The sequence below is a fragment of the Suncus etruscus genome, chromosome 3, assembly GCF_024139225.1.
Source record: "Suncus etruscus isolate mSunEtr1 chromosome 3, mSunEtr1.pri.cur, whole genome shotgun sequence".
Taxonomy (NCBI): Eukaryota; Metazoa; Chordata; class Mammalia; order Eulipotyphla; family Soricidae; genus Suncus; species Suncus etruscus.
Window position 1 is genome coordinate 82760453 of NC_064850.1, and position 25892 is coordinate 82786344.

Sequence of the window (25892 nt, forward strand, 5' to 3'; positions counted from 1 at the left end):
GAGTGATGGTCTGATCAGAGCTCACTTCCTTCTGTGTGGTGGGACCATGTGGTGGCAAGGATTGAACTGGATTTTGGGCCTCCAAGATGGTTCCAACCTTTGAGTTTTCTTTCAGGTCCATTGTAAATAATAATCTTAAACACTTAATTAGGCCTGTGCTCTAACAGCTATCTTGGAAAGGTATCTTGGAAGAGAAGACAAAGCCAGGGAGTGAGGTATTTTCAGTGGGCCTTTCTAAACTTGAAAAGCTACTACTTGGTAGCTCTGCACCACTGGGCAAGCCTCAGAAACTCAATGAGAAAAACACTTTAGAAAGAGAAACTGTAAGTGATCATTACAAGTTCTCAGTTTTTCTTTCACCTGGAGTGTGGCACATCAAAATATGCAGTAGTAATGAGCTATGAAATATGAGAATTTGCATCACCCACCCACACAGCATCCATTCCGCAGACAACTATTATTAGTCACTATAATGTAGCCTTTTAAGCCATCTAAGGACCCATCAGCTTTGTGGAGTGATCCTGTTGATTGGAAGAAAGAGTTGATAAAGTAAGTGTAGTTTGGAAAGAGTGTAGTGTGGGAGCAAAAGAACCTGTGTGGTGCTTTCATCCGTGCTAAGAAAGATATGCAGAATAATCTCTGTTTTTGAAAAATGTTGTCAGGGAGAAAGGAAAAGGAGCATTTAATTAGAATACCCATTAGAACAAGCCCTGAAAGTGTGTAAAAGTTGGGAGAGTTGTTCATGGAATGCTCAAAGAATCCAGAGGAGGACACAATTGGGAGTAAGTAAAGCAATTTAGTCAGTAAGTTTGCACTGGAATCAGAGGGGCCATTTGGAGGTTTGCTGTTAGAACTGAATTTAATACAAGGCTTTCAGGCATATCACATTTTGGAACTGCCCACATCCCACCTTGAGGTGTGTATAATTCCTTTCTTTGACTTTTTTTTTTTTTTTTGGTTTGGTTTTTGGGCCACACCCAGCTGTGCTCAGGGGTTACTCCTGGCTGTCTGCTCAGAAATAGCTCCTGGCAGGCAAGGGGGACCATATGGGACACCGGGATTCGAACCAACCACCTTTGGTCCTGGATCGGCTGCTTGCAAGGCAAACACCGCTGTGCTATCTCTCTGGGCCCCTTTCTTTGACTTTTGAGTTCCTCACCTCTTTCTCACATTTCGGAAATAAGACTTTTTTTTGTCATTTAAAAGCAAGATAAGGGAAGGTTCTGAAGGGCTTGAACAATACCAGAGGGAGAGTGCATTTGCCTAGTTCAATCCTCAGCATCTTATATGGTCCCCTTGAATAATGCCAGGAGTAATTCTGAGCACTGCTGGGTTTGACCCCAAAACAAAACAACAAAAAAGAAAGGCTCTGAAAATTACTATGTAGGCAGTTCACTAACTCTTCACATGTTGTTTTACCAGAGGTAAAATAACTTTAAAAATGCTGAAAGAGAAGCCGGAGGAATGGTGCAAGCGGTCCAGTGTTTGCCTTGCATACGCTAACCTAGGACGGACCGTGTGGTTTGATCCCCCGTTGTCCCATATGGTCCCCCAAGCCAGGATTGATTTCTGAGCGCATAGCCAGGAGTAACCCCTGAGTGTCACTGGGTGTGGGGCCCCCAAATGCTGAAATTGCTGAATAGGTTGATCATATCCCTTGTGTGTGTTTGTGTGAAATCTGGATGTGATTTCTAGCACTGCATGGTATCCTGAGTATACAGATACAGTCAAGAATCACCCCCTGAGTATCACCAGGTATGGCATCAAGCCCAAAAGAAAAATAAAACAACTATAAAAAAAACTCTATGAGGATTGTTGAATTTAACTCATGGTCAAAATTTATTTGCTTTAAATATGATAAAGTATTAGATAACCTAATGCCAATTGGAGTGATAACCAACCTCTGGCTTGGAGTGATAGTACAGAGTGCAGGTTACTTGCCTTGTATGCAATTGACTTGAGTTTGAATTTGATCCTCCACGTCCCCTTTGGTCCCCTGAGCCTGCCACTAGTGATCCCTGACCACAGATATGATAACCATCAGCCAGTTTTCAGACAGTGCCACAGAATTTATTGTGTAGTACTGAAACTAAGGGAGTAAGGGGTCCAGGGATTTGGCTCATCAGAGAGCATCTGTGTTGTAGGCATCTAGCTGAGAATTTCGACTCCCTGCACTATTACCCTAGAATGCTGAGTGCAGCCCTGGAGGCACTACTGTAAGTGATCCCCACTAATACAGTTTCACCTGAGAGTCACCAGAATAAGCGTCAGACACAAGGGTTGGTATCTCTCTGGTCATTGAAACAGTAAAGGCATCAGTTGAACAGAAGCCAAGGCAGGGGGAAGCCCACCAAGTGTGGTATCTCCGGTGATGCCAGCGACAACAGTGAGATCAACAAGAAAGAACAGGGGAAGGAGGAAAACAAAACCAAGCCCAATCACACAAAATTCAGAAGTTTTCACACAAGGGTCTAATTAGGTAAGGTCTCATAGTCAGTTTATGGCTCTGCAGGGACAAGAATGTCTTTGTCCCTCTTTTCAGCAATTTCTCCCCCTGTTCCTCTGTAGTATATTTTAATTTGTTCTTGTGTGGTCTTTTTTAATTGTTTAGATTTGTTTGCTTGTTTGTTTTATTTTGGGCCATACCCGGTCACACTCAGAGATTTCTCCAGGCTATGCGCTCAAAATTGCCCCTGGTTTGGGGGACCATATAGGATGCAGTGGGATCGAATGTGCTCTGTCCCAGGTTAGCATGTGCAAGTGAGATGCCTTACCGCTTGTGCCATCACTCCGGCCCCCCCCCCCCCCCCCGTTTAGTTAACTTTTGTTGTTTTATTTTGAATGTAACACCTTGCCGTGCTCAGGACTTATTTCTGGAGAGGCTTAGGAGACCTCATGTGGTGTTTGGGATTTAGCCCAGGTCTGCCATGTGCAAGGCAAGCACCCTACCTGCTGTACTCTTGCTTTGGCCCTGATTTAGTTATTTTTAATACTTTAATGATAAAATAATTTGCATTTGGACCAAGAAATTCCTTGCAAGAATACTTGCTAGACATTTTTTGATTGGGAGAATTTATGTAGAGTATATAATGTAGGAGTGTGTGATACTTCTAGTAATCCATTTTTGTCAAATAAAGAAGGCCAAAGAATGTAGCTTTGCTTGCATTTATGTAAATGACATACATACATATCTAAAATCCTGTCAAAGTACACTTTTCTTTCCCCCTGTAAAGCAGCAACTTCCTGGAGATAATCAGAGTAGTGTTGTGAATCAGATAAGAGCAGATTAATCCTGCTTGCCTTTTTTTGTTTTTCTGTACTGGCTTGGGGAAGCCTTTAATGTTGCCTGTCAGGAGCTAGGCTAGCAAATGTTTTATTGCATTCCCGAGATGTGCATGGCAGTGACTGCTTGCCTTCTGGATAATGAAAGGGGGTATGGAGACATAGGGTCTTGATTACTAGATTGTTAAAAAATGAGGGGATGCAGATTTGGAAGATGTTTCTCATGTAAAACCAAGACTTACTATCTCCCAACAAATGAGTCCTTTGATGTAGGAGGCAGAGCCACTTTCAAAGTAGGATTCCCTTGCTTGTATCAAGATGTTTCTTTTTGTTCCAGGGTGGTGGAGTATAGACTTGGGATCTCTCATTTTGCAGAGCTCCACCTTACTTAGATACTAAGAATGTGGCAGCTTATGATGAGGTTTTTCTTTTCCTCTTCTTTCTTTTTTATGATGAGGTTTTTTTTGTATTATGAAAAGTTTCCTTGGAGAGTTGGGGGTAGTCTTCATATAGTTTTAGTGTTGCATAATACGGGGCAACTTCATATGTAGTTTTAAACATCATGTAGTTTTAATGTTGCATAGAAAATAGCTTTAATGTTGCATAAAGAGTGGAACAGGAGCATCATTTCCTGAAAGGGTTGCAACTGAAGCTAATCCATAAAGAGGCTTCAAGAAAAGCAATATTGAACTCTAACATGGATATTTCTTCAAATATTTGAACATCCACTACAAACTAAAAGTCCTTGTCATGTCTGATTATCTCTTCTCCAAAGAATGAAATTGTTCACTAATTTGGAAATTAATCCTTCCTTCCTTCCTTCCTTCCTTCCTTCCTTCCTTCCTTCCTTCCTTCCTTCCTTCCTTCCTTCCTTCCTTCCTTCCTTCCTTCCTTCCTTCCTTCCTTCCTTCCTTCCTTCCTCCCTCCCTCCCTCCCTCCCTCCCTCCTCCCTCCCTCCCTCCCTCCCTCCCTCCTTCCCTCCACACCTGGCACCACTCAGGCTCAGGTTACTTCTGGCTCTGCTCTCAGAAATCGCTCCTGGTAGGCTCAGGGGACCATATGGGATGCAAAGGATTGAACCTGGGTCCACCCTGGGGCATCTGCATGCAAGGCAAACACCTCACTGCTGTGCTATCACTCTGGCCCCTGGTTTGGGAATTCTCTCTCTCTTTTTTTTTTTTTTAATATTATCTTTATTTAAGCACCATGATTACAAGTATTATTGTAGTTGGGTTCCAATCATAAACAGAACACCATTCTTCAGCAGTGCAACATTCCCACCTCCAATGCACCCCATATCACTCCTTCCCCACCCCTGCCTGTATTCTAAATAGGCATTCTACTTCTGTCACTTATTAACATTGCGGTTTGGGAATTCTTAACGAATAATCTATTTGTACTTGGAGACTGCAAGCCTTTTGTTATCAATGTGGCTTCTGTTAATGGTGACTCTGCAGAAGAATGAATTGTATTTTCCTGGACATTAGGATTGGAAGATATGAGTAACATTGGAAGATATGAGAATTTGGAAAGATTCAGTTTAGCACTGATTCCTCTTTCAGAAAGAAAAAAAGAGTCGTTTGCAAAGTGTGATTAAAAAAATACATAACATTGTAGTTATATACGACATGTATTTTTTGAGGGGTGATAACTTTTTCTATTTTATTGATTTTTATTCCTATATTATTGACATACAGTTGACATATTTAACATGTGCAAACATTTTTCAATGCCACTAGTACTCTCACTAGTGAATTAATTTTATGCAGGTTGAAAAATACCCTATTAAAAATTGTGTCTTCAGTTGATTACAAAAATTGCTTACTAACAGCTGTGTAAGTGGCACACTTAGACAATGAAGCAATACTGATGTTGAGGACTTGGTAGTTTGAAAGGAATCAGATGCCTCCGAAGGTACAGATGTAAAAAACTGAAGATGAATCCTTCTGGTTTTTACCATGGTCAGTGATACATTTTATTCATTTATTTTTGGCACCAGAAAGGCACAACTTGGCAATGCTCAAGGCTGTTTTGAGCTTGGTGCTTAGGGGAATCTGTGACTGCAGGGGCTGAGTGTGGGGCTCCTGCATGCAAAACATGCCTATATTCTGATGCTTTGAGCTCTCTACCCTGTCCTGATCCTGAGACTTTTGAATTCTGTTCATTGTTGTTTACCCGGGTCCCTGGACTGATTTAGACAGGCCTGGCCTTACCTTATGGCCAGTATCTGGTCAGCTAATGGATAACTTCTCTCTTTTTTTTTTTTTTTTTGGTTTTTGGGCCACACCCGGTAACGCTCAGGGGTTACTCCTGGCTATGCGCTCAGAAGTCGCTCCTGGCTTGGGGGACCATATGGGACGCCGGGGGATCGAACCGCGGTCCGTCTCCTAGGCTAGCGCAGGTAAGGCAGGCACCTTACCTCCAGCGCCATCGCCCGGCCCCTGGATAACTTCTCTTAGCTGCCTGGTTAAACAGGCTGTCCTGGCTTGGGCTTTCTGTTCTGGCTCCTACTCCTGATTCTGCTTGTGACTCTCAAGTTTTGCATACAGCTCTTGTTTCTCTAGCAGCTCTGGGTTGTATGCTGTCTTTATTTAAACAGTCATTTTGAGGACAGCCAGCATTCTAATGAATTGCTGCACCTTTAAGGGTTTTGCCTTTGTCTCTGTGGCACTGTAGATGAACTAATGTCTCCTCAGGTGTCATCGGACTCCATCAATAGGTGTTGTTCTCTGACATCATGGAGCAGAGATAGGGATTATGATTTTGTTGTGTGTGTGGTGCCACCAGTTCATCGGCCTGGCAGGTCTCTGCTGACTTTATTGAAACCATTTCTTATCCGTAGCACTCCCAGAATTGGTCCTTGTTAGGGGAGTGTGTTGTCATTTTTTCTTTTGGGGTATACCCAGATGTGCTCAGGTTTGCTTATGGCTCTGAGCTCAAGAATCACTCATGGTGGGTTTTTGGGAACCCCCTAGGGAGTTGGGTGTGTGCAAGGCAGTACTGTTGCTCTGGCCTTGGGTCATCTTGATGACCTTGTCATCTTGATGACAGGGTATGCCAATAGATTTTTACAAATGAGGTTGGGAAATTATTAGCAGCACTTGAGAGATATATCTGGGTAATTAAAATTACTCAAAAGTTAAAACTGTTTTATTCATAGAAGAGATTAGAGCTTTTTTTTTTAAATTGAGTTTATTAAACTCAAATGATTGTCTCTTTATTATTTATTTATTTTTGGTCCACACCTGGTGGCACTTAGGTGTTATTCCTGGCTCTGTACTAAGGAATCATTTCTAACAGGTCTAGCAGACCATATGGAATGCCAGAGAATTGAACCTGGATGAGCTGCATGCAAGGCAAACGTCCTACCCACTGATTATTACTAGCTGGTTTGTGTTGTATAAGTCACTGTTTCATAAGTGAAGCTCTAAACTAAGTGTATTGGTTGCCAATTTCCATTGGTGGAAATCATTAAAAATAGCCTGCATTGTAGGCAAAAGAGAGTTCATTTGAATTCTGGTTCTGACACTAACAGAGATTTTACTTTCATGCTGAAATGAGTAGACTTGGATCTCTTCAGTCTAGCTCCTGAGGATTCGTCGGAAGTATGTGTTTGTAATATATATCAAGACATTGGAGGTTTTCTGTTGTTTCAGTTTGACATTTCTGTATTTGCATGTGATGAAATTTTGATCTTTCTGTGCTTATTAATCATTCACATCTCTTGTCTTTTTCCTCTTCCCTATCTTTTAGCTTTCTACTGACTTTCATTGTAAAGTATTTTAAAGCTTTGTTGCTAGTGCTTGGCGGGAAAGCAGCCTATAGGCGTGATTCTGACCCTCTGCTGGGACCTTCATTAAATCAGCCTCCTGCAGGTCGGACTCTGGGTTGGCTTCTTTCTTTCTCGCACCAGCTGTGAGGCAGATGACAAATCTGCAGCTGCTATTGTCTGACTCTGCATAGACATCAATTATTAGCCACAGATCGGGCATCTCTCTGTTGAGTCCCCCCTGCTGGTGGAGAAGGTGAAGGAGTCTAGGAGAGTTGGAAGGGCAGGGCAAAAAGAAGAGTTTATTAAAAAATTAAGGAGCAAAGGTAATCCGAAGAACTATAATTGGAACAAAGGAAGCGGAGGAGTAGCGAATGACTGGTAGGTGAACACTTTCTTTCATTATCTGATTTTCCAGGTTGAGGCATCATTATGCAGTTTTAATCTTCATTTTTTTTTCCCTTTTAGTTGTTTACATCCTGAGGCCTTTTGCTCTATTTTAATCTGAACATTTCACTGGGCAGTGTTTCAGTGCAGATCTTGGTTGCCCTTTTCCTGCATGGGTCTCTGGAGCTGTTTCACTCCTTTTGTTTCTCTTTTGTGGCTGTGGCAATGTGCTGTAGCCTTTGGCTCTTTCAGCCATCTTGGGTTTTAGGGTCAAGCTTTGCTTTTCATGGATCTGTTTAAAAGAATTGAAGAGAGTCAGGATTAAGAACAAATTTGATGGCTAGAAAAAGCAGATAGCTAGTACTTGCACCTTGTAAGTAAGAGGAATATAAGAATGAAAAAAAATATTAAAATACTAAAGGCTAGACATTTAACTTTAAAATAGGGGAAATGTTACCTTAGTTAGCTCAGGGCTTTACATTGTACAACTACTCTTTGTTTTAAGGAATTCATAGCTTAACAGTGTAATTGGCCATGGTAATTTGCTAAGAATAGATCAGTATTGGTGAAATGGTAGCTAATTTGCAAATTTGAACTCCTTAAATACAGAACATGAGAAGCATGTTATATATATATATATATATATATATATATAGCATATATAGTTTTATTATTTGTCACTGGTAGTAAGCTCATTATTTTTAATTTTCCAGGAACTTTCCTATGTCATGACTACTTTCTATCAGAAGGAGTAAGAACTCAAAAGTGAAGTTTAAGTAGAAAACACATCTAGTGGAAAAGATATAGTTTAGTAAAGTTGGGTTTTTTAGCATTTGATATTTATAATGCTTATAATTTTACTAGTTTATAATAATGGAGCTAGAAAGTATAAGGAGAATTGGTTTCTCTGTTTGTATATTCCAGTAGCTCAGGTGTGAGGACTACCATTTATTGCATGTGTTTAAGTTGGCCAGGTGAAGAAAGAAGGCATGAATGAAAGTTTCTCAGTCCCCCTTTTTTTCCTTTCTAAGAGAGGTTTATAATTAAGGGTACCATCAGTTTAGTAAGAGTAAGAGTTTAGTAATAGTTTACTGTAAGTAAACTAATAGTGCAAAGTGGCTAATTTCCTGGGAAGGTGCCAGTTAGAGGAGTGACTCATCTTGATTTAGGAGTTGAAGAAAGGAAGACAATAGGGCTTTGGCAAAAGCACAGTCATTATGGAAAACATGTCTTGTGCAGTCCTATGAAGGTGCCGTCCTGGTTAGACCGCTCAGGGCAGGGTGCATGATTCTTTGGATTTTGTTTATGTAGAACTGAACTCATCTCTGAATGAGAGTAAATTGATTTCCGTTTCAATGTAACTGTTTTTGTCCAAATTACTCTATTTGTAGACCTGGCATTTATGCTGAATTCCTTTGCAGACCTTCCTCCCCCATCCCCAGAGAACTGGATTTGATCCAGTATGTTCTACTAATAAAAAGGCATATTTCTAAAAGATAATTTTTCTCCTACATTCTGGTCCCAGACTATATAATAAAACACATTTCTAAAAGATACACAAAACAATTCTACCCCCCTTCCTGCCAGACTTTTGTTTTGTTTTTGTGTTTTGTTTTTTGGGCCATACCCAGTTGTGCTCAGGGCTCATTACTGGCACTGTGCTTATAGATTACTTTTTATTGTTTTTGGACCATGCCTGCTTGGACCAGGACTGACCCTGGCAGTTCTCCGGGGACCATATTTGGTGGGGATTGAAACGCAGGCTGACTTCATGCAAGGAATGTGCTGTACAACCTGCTGTACTATTTCTTTAGCCCCTCTCAGGGGTCAACTTCTGATGGGGTTTGGGGAGCCAGACATGGGAATGGGGTCCAAACTGGGGTTGGCCAGGCAAACTCCTTAGCTGCAGTGCTGTCTTCTCAAGCCAGACTCATTGTTTTACTTAAGAAAAATTTATGCCTCTGTGATGCCTGGAGATGTCTAGAGATCACATTTATTATATATACTTGGTTGTACTGCTTATATATTGTTCACTGTGCTTTTCATTGGTCCTAATTCTCTGTACTAGGGACCCCAAAGGAAAGCCACCAAGATTACATGTGGTTGTGAGGGATGATGCCAGGGATTCAATTTATGCTTCACCAGCCCCAGGCTCGCAAGGCACAGTGCTCTATCATTAAGCTATTCTCATGCCTCCCTTGACTTTTGCTTCTGAAAATCTTTCAAAATGTGCAAATAAATATGTGTCTTTACAGGAGCATACCTGGTGATGCTCAGGGATAACTCTTGGCTCTACACTCAGGAATTACTCTAGGTAATAGATTGCTGGGGATTGAACCTGGGTTGGTTGTATGCAAAGCAGATGCATTACTCGCTGTGCGATTGCTCCAGTCCTATAATCTTCATGAGAATATTGATCAGACTTAAATATTTAATTGTCAATTTGGAAAATAAAAGACCACAAAGTTAACTCTGTTCAGTTTATTTCCTACCGAACAATATTGTGTAATTGAGGTATGGAAAAATCATCATTTACCAACTACTTATATCTTTGAAATCTAAACTCAAAATCCAACACTGTTTTCCTCTCTTCTTCCCAAAAGGGCTTTTTTCTCTATTGACATCTCAGCAGTAGGAAGTAGATGGAAACTGAGTCATCTGAAAGAGCTCCTATTAGTTTTGAACTACTGCAGCAAACTTTGTGGAGAAGACTTTTTGATTAAATATTTACTAGCTGCCAGTATAATTGCAATAAAGTAAAGGGGGCTGTTTTTGTTTTACCTATTGCAATGTGCTCATAGCCTTTTATATAGTATGCTTTTAAGACTATAACAAAACATTACAAAAGGTAGAGCTTGTCTAGGTAGCTGGCTGCTCTTGGTAGAATTTCTATTTGTAGTTATTCATAAGACATCTTTATGCCACCCTCTAGATTGCATATAGGGATTGTATTTTGTTGCCAAATTGAGTTGACTTTGAAGTGGTAATGTTCTGAATTTTTCCCAGTCCAGGGGACCTGATATAGAGAAATTAGAAAAATTTCAAACTACCTCAAATATGTCAAGAAAATATTAATAAGAAATTTCAGTGTGTGTGTGTGTGTGTGTGTGTGTGTGTATGTATGATTAACTGGTTCCCATCCTATTCAGGATATGCTTGTTACTCATTGGATTAAAGCACTGTGTCAGTGTTTGCTTTCAGACCCATGTCTGTCTAATTGCCTAGGATTGGGCCATGAAGCTTCTGCTTTATGTGTGTGTCTGTGTAGTAAAGTGGGATATGCTCTAATATGCTTTTATGAGGACTTATTATGGCTAAGAGTCTGTTGAGAGTTTCATGAATAAGAGTTTCTGCTCTCAAGAGACTTACAACCTAAAGTAGGAGATAGACAAATACATAAACTGTTAATATATAAACTGTTAATAACCAAAAAGCAAAGGTGTTATTATTATTTTTTGAGGGGTATGGTTTTGGGGCCATATGTAGCAGTGCTCAGGGCTTACTCCCAGCTCTGGAATTGGGGATCACTCCTTGTGGGTTTAGTAAACCTTTATTTGATGCCACAGATTTAACCCTAGTTCGTTGTGTGCAAACCACATGCCTGAACTACTGTATTATAGCTCAATTCCAAAAGCAAAGTTTTAAATAGAGCACAGGGAGGAACAGGACAGGAGCTATATGGTTCATGGTTCTTTTTGTTTGTTTGTTTGTTTGTTTTGTCATACCCAGTGACACTTGGGCTACTCCTGGCTGTACATTCAGGAATTACTCCTGGCAGGCTTGGTGGACCATGCTGGGGATCAAATCCTCCTCAACTGCCTGCAAGGCAAATGCCCTACCCACTGTTCTATTGTTCCGGCCCCTGTCTGTGGAACTTGAAGAGCCTTACTTCATGGATGCATTTCACAGTATTTAGAAACTTTAAATGAGAATATATTGCCTTTCTTAAAATTCTACCCTTTGAATAGAACAAAAGATGCAGTAACCATGGTCTCCTTGAATCTAAAATTTCAAACTAAATTTGCTTGCTTGTTACAGATCTGTGCTCTTAATTTTTACCAAGCTTATTAATTGAATAGTTATTGTGTGAGTCCTCCTTCTTTGAGATTCTATTAGAGGCTAACTGCTTTTCATCTAAGTAAAGAATTATATTTAAATAATAGCACTGGGCCTGAGAGTGTATAGGAGTTAAGGCACTTGTATTGCAGGTAGTTGACCCTATTTGTGATCCCTGGTGCCATAATATAATCCCCCAAGCTCACGTCTGCTCTCAGAGCCAGAAATAGCTCTTGAGCGCTGATGGGTATGGGACTGCAGTGTATGCTCACATGAGCTAGGGGGTCACAGTTCTGGCCATGCCACTCACACTCCTTTGTAGTTTGTGGTGTTTGCACACATCTCACTGTGATGAAGCTGGAAATTACTTGCAGTGTTTGGGTTGGAAGACAGTAATGCTCTCAGGATCTTGCACTTGTGATTGACAAGAGGGAACCTGTACACTTGCAAGATAGATTCTCTTAACCACTATTTCTCAGTCTTTCTCCAAGCCTGGCCCCTTTCTGATCTGTTTTCTTCCTGAAACCTCCCTGTCCCACTGGTGATACCCGCTTGTTTTATGCCATGGCTCCCCATTTATGTGATTTCATCTGTGGCTCCTCAATTGAGAATGCTGCTGTAAAGCACTGTGTTGTACAGTTTTTAGTGGCATTCAGTATTAACCTTGAGAGTCAGTGAAAATGCTTCATCTTTCCCAACTATTAGGTCTTTGGTTCTGAGGAACTCTGCCTTTTGGATTCATCATTTATTTATGATAAACCTGGGCACCATTTTCATGGTCTTTTCTTGGTTTGTTTTAGTCTGCCTTTCAGATTTGTAGTTGAATTTAGATGGCATTTCTCGGAGATGTCCAAAATCAGAGGTTCCTAAGCTCATTAGGTTTCTAAGCTTTTTGGTTCTTATGAGAACAAACTGAAATCATGCACCCATTCTACTCACTCTCAGCTCCCATCAACCTCCTGCTCAGACCCTGTGGTATTGTCACTTTGAGCAAAAATTTTTCTGTCTTGTGTCTTTTCTTTAAAATTCCTATCACAATCCTTAACAGTAAGAGCTTATAGGTATATTTTTTTATGGTATAAGAAAAATGTATTTTTTCAAGGATCATTTGGATCAATTACTGAAATCACTTTTTTGTTTATTTGTTTTGAGGCCACACATGGCAGTGCTCAAGGTTTACTCCTGACTTTATGCTCAGGGATCATTCTTAGCAGGCCTTATGAGATGGTCCATATGGGAAATCAAACCCACGCCAGCTGTGTGCAAGACAAATGTCCTACCCATTATACTATCACTCTGGACCTAGAAATAACTATATTTTAAAGAAGTTATTATATGATACCTAAAGTAGATGCATATAAGAGCTAAGTGATACTCTAGTAGTGTACTGTAGTTTTATCATACAGATAAAAAATAATAGAAGGCAAAAATTGCCATGAATGAGTATAGGGATCACCCCCAGCAGTGCTGCCTCTTACTCACCAGGGCTTATGCTTGAGGGTGCTTGGGAGCTGACCATGTGGTGCTGGAGACAGAACTCAGACCTTGTACAGCCCTGTGCTCTTAAGTTATCTCTCCATTCCAAATATGATTTTTTTTAAATGTTAGCTGGTTGCAATCAAGTTTTACTTCTTAGGGAAAGAATGCAATTGATTCTTATATATTTGCCTCTTAACTTGAGCTAATGTGTTCAATATATGGTTTTACAGAAGCGTTATGAGGAAAACATAGCCCTGAATTTTTTTTTAATTCATTGACCATGTTCATTGGTAGCAGACACACCATCTAAGCTTTCATGTGAGGAGACCATTTTGCAACCGTGAAGGCACAATTTATTCCAAGTGATTGGTGTCTCCGGTTAGTCTCTCACTGCTTTTTATTGTGGGTACATCTGGAAACACATTATTTTCTACAAAGGGCCCTCCAGTCAGTTAAGTAATTACAACCTTTCTCACCCTGAAACAATGCAATATCAGATGATTGCAGCTTCAAACAAAAGATTCCCACTCTCTTTCAGAGCAGATTATAGCCACAGTTCCCTCCCACTCTAGCAAACCTGGCACTTAATATCTAGTTTAGTCCTTTCTGTGTTATTGGATGATCACAAAGACATCTCTGTTTATCTGCACTGATTTGTCCCTGCAGGATGCATCCATTGTTTCCTTTGCTGCTTGGCACATGTCACTGTGTTCTTCAGCAGCACCTCGACTCATGTTGTTTTCCTTTTGTTGTGAAGCCAAAGCCTCATCTAAATGATTTTGTGCAGAAATCATTCCCCACAAACCAAGTCTATTTAACAGACACACTGATGCTGGAATGTTCTTTGCCCCGTGTGAAATCATTACCGCGTCTTCATTAAATTCTCTTCCTATCCCCATTTATTTCTAGGTCGTTTGCTGGGAATGATAATTTTTATGGCTCTTCTAATGATCACATTGTGTGTTTAATGAATTTGTTCAGAGCAATTTGAAAGTATCCTTACAATGAGGATCTCATTTGTTGTTTTGGCAGAAGATGAGGGGATTCATTAGAAGGGAACTGAGTGAAGTCAGGTGGCTTGAAGATGCTCTGGTTATTATTACAGAGAGAGAAAAATGGCAGAGGTTGAAGTTGAACCTAGGGCTTTGAAAGCCATTGAATGCATCCTTCTTCCTCACAGGCTCTATTGACACATTGCTCTGACAGAGCTGTCTTTCTAGACTTATCCAAGAAACAGGAAAGTGTCTTTGGAAAGTTACCCTTTTTTTCAAAGACTTATATGAGTGAGTGAGTGTGTGTGTGCATGTGTGTGTGTGTGTGTGTGTGTGTGTGTGTGTGTACTCAGATAAAAGAGAATGATGTAGGGTCTAGTGAACTTCTTCCTGAAGAATTACTGAAAAGACAAAAGAATTAACATTTTAACTCATCACTTTTTCTCATGTGTAAAATAGAAGCAGTGCAACTGACTTGGATCTGTTTTAATAATTGAATTGAAAGAAGGAGGCCTGGCTATGATCTGTGTGTTTATTTTATCTTAGTTTATAATATTGGAATGGCTGTTTTGGAGCATTGTGTTTTATTCTTTGTTTCGTTTGTTTGTTTGTTTTGTTTTGGGCCACACCTGGCTATGCGCAGGGCTTATTCCTAGCTTTGCCAGGGATCACTCCTGGCAGATTTAGGGAAATATAGGGAGTTTCATGGATTGAACCTGGGTCTGCTACATGCAAGACAAGCACCCTACCCATTGTGCTTCTGCTTCAGACCCTGAATGGCTGTTATTTTTAAAAGAAAATTTGAGGATTTAAGGAGATAATATTTTGGACTTTCTCATCAAACAAATTTGGTCTTTAGCTGATGAAATATATACCCATGTAGAAAGACTTCAGATCTTCAGGAGATGCCTCTAGTGGGAAAAAGACATGAATGCTTAGCCCTTGGAACTTGTCAAGAGTTCTTTTGTGGTCTACAGGAGACAGAAATGGCACTCACAATGTGACTATTATCACCAGAGCAGTCTTTCAAATAGTAAAATCTCAGGCCCTTTTTGCAGCATCTGAAGCAGAGCAAGCTTCCCTCATGGTTGAGAATTTGTGAAAATGGAGAGCAGTTGCTCTTAAATAGTGACTCTCAGCCTAAGTGCTCACTAGAGTTACTTGGGAAGCATTTAGAAGTGTTGATTGATTGTCAAACCCAGAGATCCTGATTTAATTGTTTCATGGTGTGGCACTGGGTATTCTTATTTACATTATATTGTAGACAGGGTGTAGTAGCTGTGGCATTAGAAAATGTTAGCAGGTGTTTGCAGATAGATCATTCTGTCAGGGAGATAAGCCAACTAGATATTTTCTTTGTGCATATTTGTGTGTTCAGGGTTTACTCTTGGCTGTGCACTCAGGGATCAGTCTGGCAGATCTCAAGCTTCGAATCAGGTCAGCTGGCTTGTAGAACTGGTGCAAGCTTTACCTGCTGTATTATATCTCCAGTTCCCAAATTTATATTTTCAAAAAGGGATTAGAGGACTGAGTGTTGGGGGAGGAATAATAGGGAGAGGAGGAATTGATGCTTCTTGGCTAGATAGTTTCTCTTTGAGATGGGGAAAAGTTCTAGAAAGGATGGTGGTAATGGTTGCACAACACTGTCAATGTTCATAAGGCCACTGTACTGTATGCTTTAAGATGACTAAAATGGCGAGTCTTTGTAAGTGATATTTTACCACAGTATGTAGTGTTACTTTTCTGAATCTTAATTTCATTTTCTTTTTTGCAGTGACTCTATCATGTATACCACTGGTTCCAGGGGCCACTCCCCTGCTTTCGTGCAGCCTCAGAATGGAAACAGCCATCGCTCATCTGGCTATGTTCCAGGGAAGGTTGTTCCACTGCGCCCCCCTCCTCCTCCAAAGAACCAAGCCTCAGCCAAGCTTACCTCCATCAGACAGGAAGCACGGGCCACCTTTGCTGTCTCACCCGAAGAACAGCAAGCCCAGAGAGACAGCCGGAAGCAGAAGAGACACAAAAATACATTCATTTGCTTTGCTATTACCAGTTTCTCCTTTTTTGTTGCGCTTGCAATCATTTTAGGAATATCCTCAAAATATGCTCCAGATGGTGAGTGTGCATATATATTTAGAATATAGTCTTGGAGGAGACTATTTCCTTCTCAGGGAAGAAAATAGAGTAAATTGAAGGGACAAAAAAACCCTTGTTATTTTTTCTAAAAAGTTAATGCCAGGTAACTAATGTGAGGTAGGTAGCTAATATGAGGAAGAGGTATATTTCATTATAAATGAGTATAATTGTTAAATTAATCCACTAGAAATTTTTTAGACGAGATGGTGGTTGACCCGTAAGCTATTCTCAGGGCTTATTTCTGGCTCTGTGTTCAGGAATCATTCCTAGTGGGGCTCAAGGGACAATATAGGGTGCTGGAGATCTAACCTGTGTCAGTTGCATGCAAGGAAAATGCCCTACCTTTGATACTATCTCTCTGACTCCTAGTGTAAATATTTCTAAAATAGAAGTATACTCTTTTTTTTATATTTATTTATATATATTTTATGGTTTTTGGGTCACACCCGGCAGTGCTCAGGGGTTACTCCTGGCTTTATGCTCAGAAATCGCTCCTGGCAGGCTCGGGGGACCATATGGGATGCCGAGATTCAAACCACCATCCTTCTGCATCTGAGGCAAATGCCTTACCGCTGTGCTATCTCTCCGGCCCCCCAAAATAGAAGTATACTCCTATGCATATTTTTGTGTGCCAGGTCAATAGACTATACTATAAATATATTGTGTTGTTTATATTACATGTAGCATTTCTTTTCTCTTTTCAGTAGAGTAGTCAAGTTCACTGCTGTTGATTCATTCTCCAAGTAAGCAAAGGGATATTAGATTAGTGGGAAATCAGAGCTGAATTAGGTGGCTTTAATTCTATCTAAGACATTAAATTACTGATAGTGCAGAAGATATCAGTGAGGAGATCGGCATGTCAAATAATTTTAGGGTCAGCTGAACCTAACTTGAATTGTGCTCTCACTGGTCAACTGGGAAGGTGGGCCTGGTGGAAACTTATTTTTATGATGATTCTAATGAAGGTTGCTCTTTACAAAACTATTGTAATGGATTCTAGGTCTTAAGAAACTGGATTTTTATCTTTTGCTTTTGTTATGTGGGGGTTACTTTTGCATTTGATAAAACATTATGGAAATTCCAGCTAGATATTTTATGCGAATAGAGAGAGATGGAAGAAATTCTCAGTTGAAGAGGGAGCAATTGTACAGAGGATAGGGTGCTTGTCTTGCATGCAACCAACTTGGGTTTGATCTCTGATACCCCTGGATGATCCTCTGATCCCACCAGAAATGATCCCTTAGCAAGTAGAACCAGGAGTCAGCCTTGAGCACTGTCAGTGCATCCCCAAAACAAACAAAAAAAGACAAAACAAAACAAAAAGAAATCTTCAGTATTAGGTTCATAAAAATTCAAGAGATTGCCTGTTTTTTTTAAATGGGAATACAACTTTAATGATTAATATTTGTTATGACTTACCAGATTAAATATCAATGAAAAATTTTAATGCCATAAACTAATTATTAAAGGAACCAGTAGCTATCACCTTAAAAAGAAAAAAAAGCCTGCACTTAGGACTTCAGGAGTCCTTAGACCAAGGTGTGGTTTTTTTATTGTTATGCAGGTTCAAAATGTGGAATCACAGGTTTTTTTTTTTATATTTTATTTAAACACCTTGATTACATACATGATTGTGTTTGGGTTTCAGTCATGTAAAGAACACCACCCATCACGGAATCACAGTTTTATTTCTATATAAAAATAATTAATTTGGGCTGTGCCCATTTTGTTTTTTCTAATATTGTTCCCTAAGAGCTCCTTGCTGTTCGAATCAGCTGAATGGACTTGAATTGCAAAGGACACTTGAATTACTAATATATTTTTTCAAAATATATTATTAAGACACTATAATTTTCAAAGTTATTCTTAGTTGAATTTTAGGCATATAATGTTCTAACACCAATACTACCACCAGTGTGAGAACCTCTCTCCACCAATGCCCCCAGTTTTCTTCCTATCCCCCAGCATTCCTCTTTAACAGCCACATTTGTTTTTGTTTTGGAGACATACCTGGTGGTGCTCAGGGCTTACTTCTGACTCTGTGCTTAAAAATCACTCTTGGAAATCTTGGGAGGAACCAAGTGGGATGTCAGGGATCGGACCCAGTTGACAGGCATTTTTTTTATTTGGTTTTGGTTCACACCTGGCAACGCTCAGTGGTTCCTCCTGGCTCTATGTTCAGAAATCACTCCTGGCAGGCTCAGGGGACCATATGGGATGCCTGGTTTCAAACCACATCCTTCTGCATCAAGGCAAATGCCTTATCTCCATGCTATCTCTCCAGTCCTTGACATGCAAATTTTTAAGAGTCTAGATCTTATATTACTTACACTAATTCTTTTTTTTTTTTTTTTTTTAATTTCTCTTTGTTTGGTTATAAGGACATACCCAGTGGTGGTCAGGGCTTACTTCTAGCTCTGTGTTCAGTGATCACTCCTGGTGGTACAGGAGGACCATTTGCAGTTCTGGGGTTGAACTCTAGTTTCAGTACATGAAAGTCATGTGCCTTGACTTTTGTACAGTCTTTCTGACTCTGCTGTCACTGATACTATTAAAGCAGTCTTAGTTACTCCAGGCCTTCCTGTCCTTTCTCTAAGCTCTTTTGTATTGAAAGTAATTACTGCTCTGTTCAGTATTTATTTATTTATTTTGTACACAGTGATGTATTTTTTTCAACCCAGACTGTAAGCATTATGGGATAGACTGTGAGCTTCTTTTCTTCTTTAATCTGATGCAGAGTACACAGATTGGTTCTTCAACAATATTTGCTCATTAACTTATCAGAATTAACATGATTCTTTCCTCCTTTTTCCAAATTAACAACAGAAATGAAAGGTCTCAGGCTTTGGTTTTAGCAGTGGTCATAGTAAATGCGTTTATATTTTCATTATCATTTATTGAGGAAGACAATTTCTAATTCTTTTTTTTTTTTTTTTTTTTTTTGGGTCACACCCAGCAGCGCTCAGGGGTTACTCCTGGTTCTATGCTAAGAAATTGCTTCTGGCAGGCTCGGGGGACCATATAGGATGCCAGGATTTGAACCACTATCCTTCTGCATGCAAGGCAAATGCCTTAGCTCCATGCTATCTCTTTGGCCCTGACAATTTCTAATTCTAATAAAGGAACACTGCCAGGAATATGCTTCATTTCTTTCGGTTTTTGATTTTGGTCTACCCCTGGTGGTGCTCGGGGGATATGCCTGGCACTCTACTGAGGAATCACCTACTCCCGATGAGGCTCAGGGGATCATGTGGGATTCCAGGGATCAGGCTTGGGTTGGCCATGTGCAGTGTAAGCACCCTACCTGCTATACTATCTCTGTGGCATTTACTTTATTTTTGAAAGGGAACTTCCTTATCATTCTAATTGTTGAGTAATTGTGGGGTTAGCCTTCATAAATCTGTTGTTTCTTCATCTCTGAAAATGAGAAGTTATCTTTGGCCATTTATTTGCCTATTACAGTTTTGTTCAGGAAGTGTACATGACTGAAGACAGTTATATGTATCAGCTGTTTCTTTTGGAGTGGAAGAGATGCTATTACTGCCTATCATGTGCAGAGAAACACTTGGGAACGTCTAATAGACATACTCCTCGTAATTTCTATTTTGTATTTACATATTCATTGTGGATATAAATATATGTAGATTTTGGGGCCACATCTGTTTATACTCAGGGATTATGCTATGCTGCACTTAGGAATCACTCCCATATAACTTAGATTGGGCATGTGCATACCAAGTGCCCTATCTGCTGTACTATCTCTCTCAAAAGTTAAGTAAATGAAAAATAAATACATTTTCTTTTCTAGATCAGCTGTATAGTGAGAGTTCAAGGAAAATTCACAATTTGGCTTCTTAATGGTTAATTTCCATATTTTTTATACCATAAGATGCACCCCCCTGAAAAGAAGGGGGGAAATGTTATGCTGCAACTTTTATTTTTTTCTTCTTTTCTTTTCCTCGCCTAAAACCCATGTGTATCTTATGGTTAGGTACTTCTTTTTTTTTTTTTTTTTTTTTTTTGATTTTGGTTTTGGTTTTTGGGTCACACCTGGCAGCACTCAGGAGTCACTCCTGGCTCCATGCTCAGAAATCGCTCCTGGCAGGCACAGAGGACCGTATGGGATGCCGGGATTCGAACCACCGTCCTTCTGCATGAAAGGCAAATGCCTTACCTCCATGCTATCTCTCTGGCCCCAGGTCAGGTACTTCTTATAGAAAAAAAAATAAGGTAATTTCCGTAGTAGAAGATACATCATAACTTTGTGGAATTTGACCTTGACTAGATGATAGGAATTCAGTGTTTTGTTTTGTTTGTTTTTTTTTTTCCTTTTTGGGCCACACCCAATGATGCTCAAGGATTACTCCTGGCTGTGTACTCAGAAATCGCTCCTGGCTCAGGGGACCATATGGGACGCTGGGGGGATCGAACCAAGGTCTGTCCTAGATTGGCCGTGTGCCAGGCAAACACTCTAGTGCTGCACTATCACTCTGGCCTCAGCAATTTAGTTTTATGGCACAATTATTATTATATGCGGTGGAAGTAAGGGATTTGATGGAATAGGATTGTCCTGCTTATGGCAGGCTGTTGAAATGTCACTCCTTTACCTGCTCATTACAATAAATAATGTAGTGCATGGATTTGGTTAAAGACCATATTTCATTAAGTTGATGGGATATCAATGTATCATTGTGTTTTAGAGAATTGCCCAGATCAGAATCCTCGTCTCAGGAACTGGGATCCAGGACAAGATTCTGCAAAACAAGTTATTATAAAGGAAGGAGATATGTTCCGTCTGACCTCAGATGCCACAGTGCATTCTATAGTTATTGAAGATGGAGGTAAGTGATGGTCCTCAACTATGGGACCTAAGGACTTATTCAAGGGCTCTGTTGTTAGAGTTCATTCCTGGTAGTGTTTGGGGACCATATGTTTTGCTAGGGATGGAACTAGGGTACAACACAAAACTCACACTCCTGTGCTCTTTCTAACACTTGATAGTCTTTAGATAGAAAATTACTTAAGATCCTTAGTGTTTAGTGTCATTTAATCATTGAGATGAGAAACTAAGGTAGAACTATAGAATTCAAGACCAAGAAGAATCCTACAAATCACAGAGTCTCAGTTTATGGTTAGAACACTGTCAGGTAACTATTATAAATAAGTTTTTGGGGAGGGGCTCCCAGCCAGTACTGAGGAGGCCCATGGGTCATGCCCAGTAATATTTAGCTAACCTTATGAGATAGCTCATTGCAAGGGCCCACCATTGAGGACCCAGCCAGGGCCCAGGTGTTACCTAGACCCAGAAATAGCACAGAGATATATACAAACAGTGGAGAGGGATAAAGATTTATGAATTATGTATGAAAATGAGATTCAGATTTGTAGAACTGTAGATATTTTCCTAGAAAGTGATTGAATTGAAACCCAAACGTAGGCATTTTCAGTGTGTTGAAGTTTGAATTCATTTCTTTGTTCTGTTTTTAAATCCTATTAAATGTTTTTGTTTGTTTTTTTTTGGGGGGCACACCCATTTGACACTCAGGGGTTAGTCCTGACTATGCGCTCAGATATTACTCTTGGCTTGGGGGACCACGGTTCATCCTAGGCCAGCGCTTGCAAGGCAGACAGACGCCTTTGCTCTAGTGTGCCACCTCTCTGGCCTCAATCCTATTTAATTTTTTAAGCAGTCTTAGCAAATTATTTTTTCTTACTGTGTAGAAATAAATATCTCTTATTGTGTCTTGTTTTTTAATTTTGGGCCACACCCAGTGATGCTCACGGGTTACTCCTGGCTATGCGCCCCTCACTTGGGGGAACCATATGGGACACCAGGGGATTAAACCATGGTCCGTCCTAGGCTAGTACCGGCAAGGCAGACACCCTACTGCTTGCACCACTGCTCCGGCTCCCTCTTATTCTGTCTTAAAGTGGACTCTTTTGGTCTTTTGGAAAGGTGAATTTTACTTGCTAACACTGTCTTGTTTCCTGCAGGACTGCTTGTATTTGGGGATGATAAAGACGGATTCAGAAATATTACTTTGAGAACTCGATTCATCCTGATAAAGGATGGGGGAGCGCTTCATATTGGAGCAGAAAAATGCCGCTATCAGTCCAGAGCGACAATCACCTTGTATGGCAAGTCAGATGAAGGTGAAAATATGCCAACATTTGGCAAAAAGTTTATTGGTGTGGAAGCTGGAGGGACTCTGGAGCTGCATGGGGCACGGAAAGCATCATGGACATTGCTGGCAAGGACATTGCCTTCTTCGGGCTTGACCTTTGGGGCTTACAGCTTTGAGAAGGATTTTTCCAGGGGTCTCAATGTGAGGCTCATTGACCAAGACACGGGCAAGATTTTGGAAAGTCTGAGGTTTGATACTCATGAGTATCACAATGAGAGCAGACGACTTGAGGAATTTCTCAGGGTCCAGGATCCCGGACGGATCGTTGCGATTGCTGTTGGAGACTCAGCAGCCAAAAGTCTCCTACAAGGAACCATACAAATGATCCAGGAGCGGCTGGGCAGTAAGCTGATTCAAGGCCTGGGCTACAGGTGGGCATCCCTTTGTCATGTTCTTCCCCATTACCTGTTCATGGCTTTGCCATGTCCTTTCCCATTACCTGTTCATAGCTGAGACTCAGAGCAGAGGGTGTGGGAAGGCAGAACCAGCCAGCACAGCACAATCCTAGTTCAGGTGCCAGAAATGGCCCTTTCAGTTTTGGAGAACTCATTACCTCTTGCTTTGAAACTTGAAGCTGGGGACTTATGGAGATGTTACATCATTTTGGGCTTAGTGTTTGAAGGCCTTTGTGAACGATAACATTTGACTTGTGAAAATTAATCAACAGGATGGTTTAAGAGTCTCTGAAGAGACTTAACACTTTCATTACCTTTGAAGATTATATGATTCTGAAGATAAGTGAGGCAATTTATGAAAAATAATGGTCCAGTACAAAGGGTTCAGAGTTAACTTAAAGATCTGAGTGGGATGGAACATGCTCTGTTTTCTTTGGTTTCTGCTATCCTTTGCATATGAATGTTTTGTTTTGTTTTGTTTTGTTTGTTTTTGGGCCACACCCGGCAGTGCTCAGGGGTTACTCCTGGCTATCTGCTCAGAAATAGCTCCTGGCAGTCACGGGGGACCATATGGGACACCGGGATTCGAACCAACCACCTTTTGTCCTGGATCGGCTGCTTGCAAGGCAAACGCCGCTGTGCTATCTCTCTGTGAATGTTTTTTTGATAGGGTGATGCTGCTTAGGAGTCTGGGGGTGGGGGGGCCCTCACTGTTGATCTTAACTAGTCAGGTTCTCAGTTCAATGCAAGGGCCTTATGATGTAATGCCAGAAATACGCTGCTGTATTGTATTGTATACTCTGGCTGTATTGGGGGACTCCCAGTGACATATCAGAGGAATCAGGTAGAGTTAGAAATCGAACTTGGATTAAGAGCATCTCAGGCATGCACCCTAACCATTGCACAACCTTTGGGCTCCTGTATGTGAATTTGAATTTAAGTCTGTTTGTGCTAGGTTTGGGTCTGTGCGCCCTGGAACTCGTGGAACAGAAGAAACATGCACAGTGAACAAGTTCACCCAGAGCATAGAGTTCAATTCTACATTTATGGTTCTTGTGTCCTAATAGTCTGGTTGATAATTTCTTCCTGCACTGTTAAGTCTAGAAAGTAACCAGTTCAGCATTTAATTGAAAAGAAAACAACAGAAGTTACAATTCTGCTGACTGTACTTGGTTGAGTCAGGGAATATCTTCCCTTTGAAGAAGACTTTAAAGTGCTTACATGTTGAAATGGTCTAGTTCTTTCTAGTTATTTTTCTTTTTTTTCAAGACTAAAATTTTTGAGGGTATACAGGAGCTGCTACTCTTTGTTCAGTGCTTGGGGGTTGCTCCTGGTTTTGATTGAACCATACAGTATGAAGAATTTAATCTGGGCCTCCTGCGTGCAGAGCATATGTTCCAACCTTTTGACTTCATTCTGTGATTAATTATTATTATTTTTCCTCTGATGGCATTTGAAATGGATTATTGGCAACTGAAACTCTAGAGAAAGTTGGGACACAATTAATGAAGTACTAGGACTTATAAACCTTTCTATTGTTTTTAGGCCACAAGTGGTTGTGCTTGGGTTTACTCCTAGCTCTGCAGGATTACTCCTGAATGCCTGAGGGACCAGATGGGACACTAAGGATTGCAGGTCAAATGCCACAAGACAGGTGCCCTACCAGCTATATTATCACTTCAGCCCCCAGGCACATACTTTGTTGAAAACTTTCCCAGTATTGTTGATGATTACAACTTTAATTTCTTTTAGTCCCATCATTGTTCTAGATTTATGTGATTATTCACTATAAATTTATATGTTTGAATTTTTGGTTCCTTTTTCTACTGGTTTCTAAATTCTCTTTAAATATTGCTGCTGATTTCTGGAGGGATTGGAATTGTTAACCTTTACCAAAATCCCACAGTAATGGTATTATTGCCAATGAATATAAACATCCCCCTTAAAGATAATATTCTGTGTTGAAATTTTTTTCAAGTGGAGGAGGGAAGTAGGAGTATTTGGGGAGTTATGTCAGTAAAACAGAGCATTGTTTTATAAGTGCTGAGGCAGTTTTGATAAATAATGGAAGCCTCTGATGTTTTTCTTTTCCCTCTAAAATATGAAATAATAAATCAAGGCATTCTTGCATTCTCTACTGTATCAAAGAATCCAAAATAAGCTATAAAGCATTCACAGTTAAAGACTAGCTAATCCATGCAGGGGTGGATGTGGAATTCATAAAGCTGTTGGAATGCTTTGGTTAACTTTTATCGGTGAATATCCTGCCATCTGTCCAGTGTAGATTACACATTTTTTTCTCCTAGAGTAGAAGCTAATGGTATCCTTTTTTATCTTTGCATCAGAGTTCTTAAGACAAATTTTCTAGCTTGTGTTGTTCTTTTTAGATTGATTTGATTCAAGCTTGGGTATGTCCCTGGCTTGTTGTATATCACAGAAATCCAATGGCATTTTCAAAATCATTGCTTTTGTCAAATTGGCATAGAACCGTCAACTTTAAATCTGTTAGATAGTGAATAGGGTTACCTGAAAACCAGTCATAACCCAGAGGTATTTATTTGCCCCCACACCTAGAAATATAAGAGAAATCTCTGTATCAGGGATCCATTTTAGATACCAACAACAAGATCCCCAAGATTAGGTTAGACTTCAGGGTAATTGATGTGTGAACTGCCCAAATTCAGGAGTTTTGAAACATGATTCTTGCTCCTGGGATTTTGTTAGAAGTGCAAAATTCCTATTTTTTAACTTAAAAAAGAAAATATGTTTATTAAAAAAATTTTTTGTAGGGCTGAAGTGATAATATAGCAGATAGGACATTCACCTTGCACATGGCCAACCAAATTTCAATTCTGGCACCCTTTGTGGCCCCTAAACCTGCCAGGAGTGATCCCTGATTGTAGAGCTTGAGTATTGCCAGATATGGTTCCAAAACCATAACAACATGTTTATTAGTTTATTTTTAAATTTGAGAGGACTATACTTTAGGTATCATAGATTACATTGGTATTAAGTTTGAACATTTTTTATGTTTTTTATATATTTTATTTAAACACCTTGATTACACACATGATTGTGATTGGGTTTCAGTCATGTAAAGAACACCACCCATCACCAGTGCAACAGTCCCATCACCAATGTCCCAAATCTCCCTCCTCCCCATCAAACTCCGCCTGAACTCTAGACAGGCTTTCTATTTCCCTCATACATT

The 25892-nt window shown here is 40.1% G+C and overlaps 1 protein-coding gene across 2 annotated transcripts in view; it reads left to right on the top strand.

Moving 5' to 3' along the window:
- Positions 1-222: 222 nt before the first annotated feature.
- The window catches only part of CEMIP2 (cell migration inducing hyaluronidase 2), an 89090-nt gene continuing 63420 nt past the window's right edge, over positions 223-25892 (top strand). The window contains exons 1-4 of one of the 2 annotated variants that reach the window (XM_049770923.1): positions 223-323; positions 15740-16080; positions 20802-20942; positions 22096-22657. In XM_049770923.1, the coding sequence (XP_049626880.1) occupies positions 15750-16080; positions 20802-20942; positions 22096-22657 (1034 nt within the window). In that variant the 5' untranslated portion in view covers positions 223-323; positions 15740-15749. Of the gene's footprint in view, positions 324-7331; positions 7433-15739; positions 16081-20801; positions 20943-22095; positions 22658-25892 lie in introns of those variants that run through there. The other variant, XM_049770924.1, reaches the window with a different exon arrangement.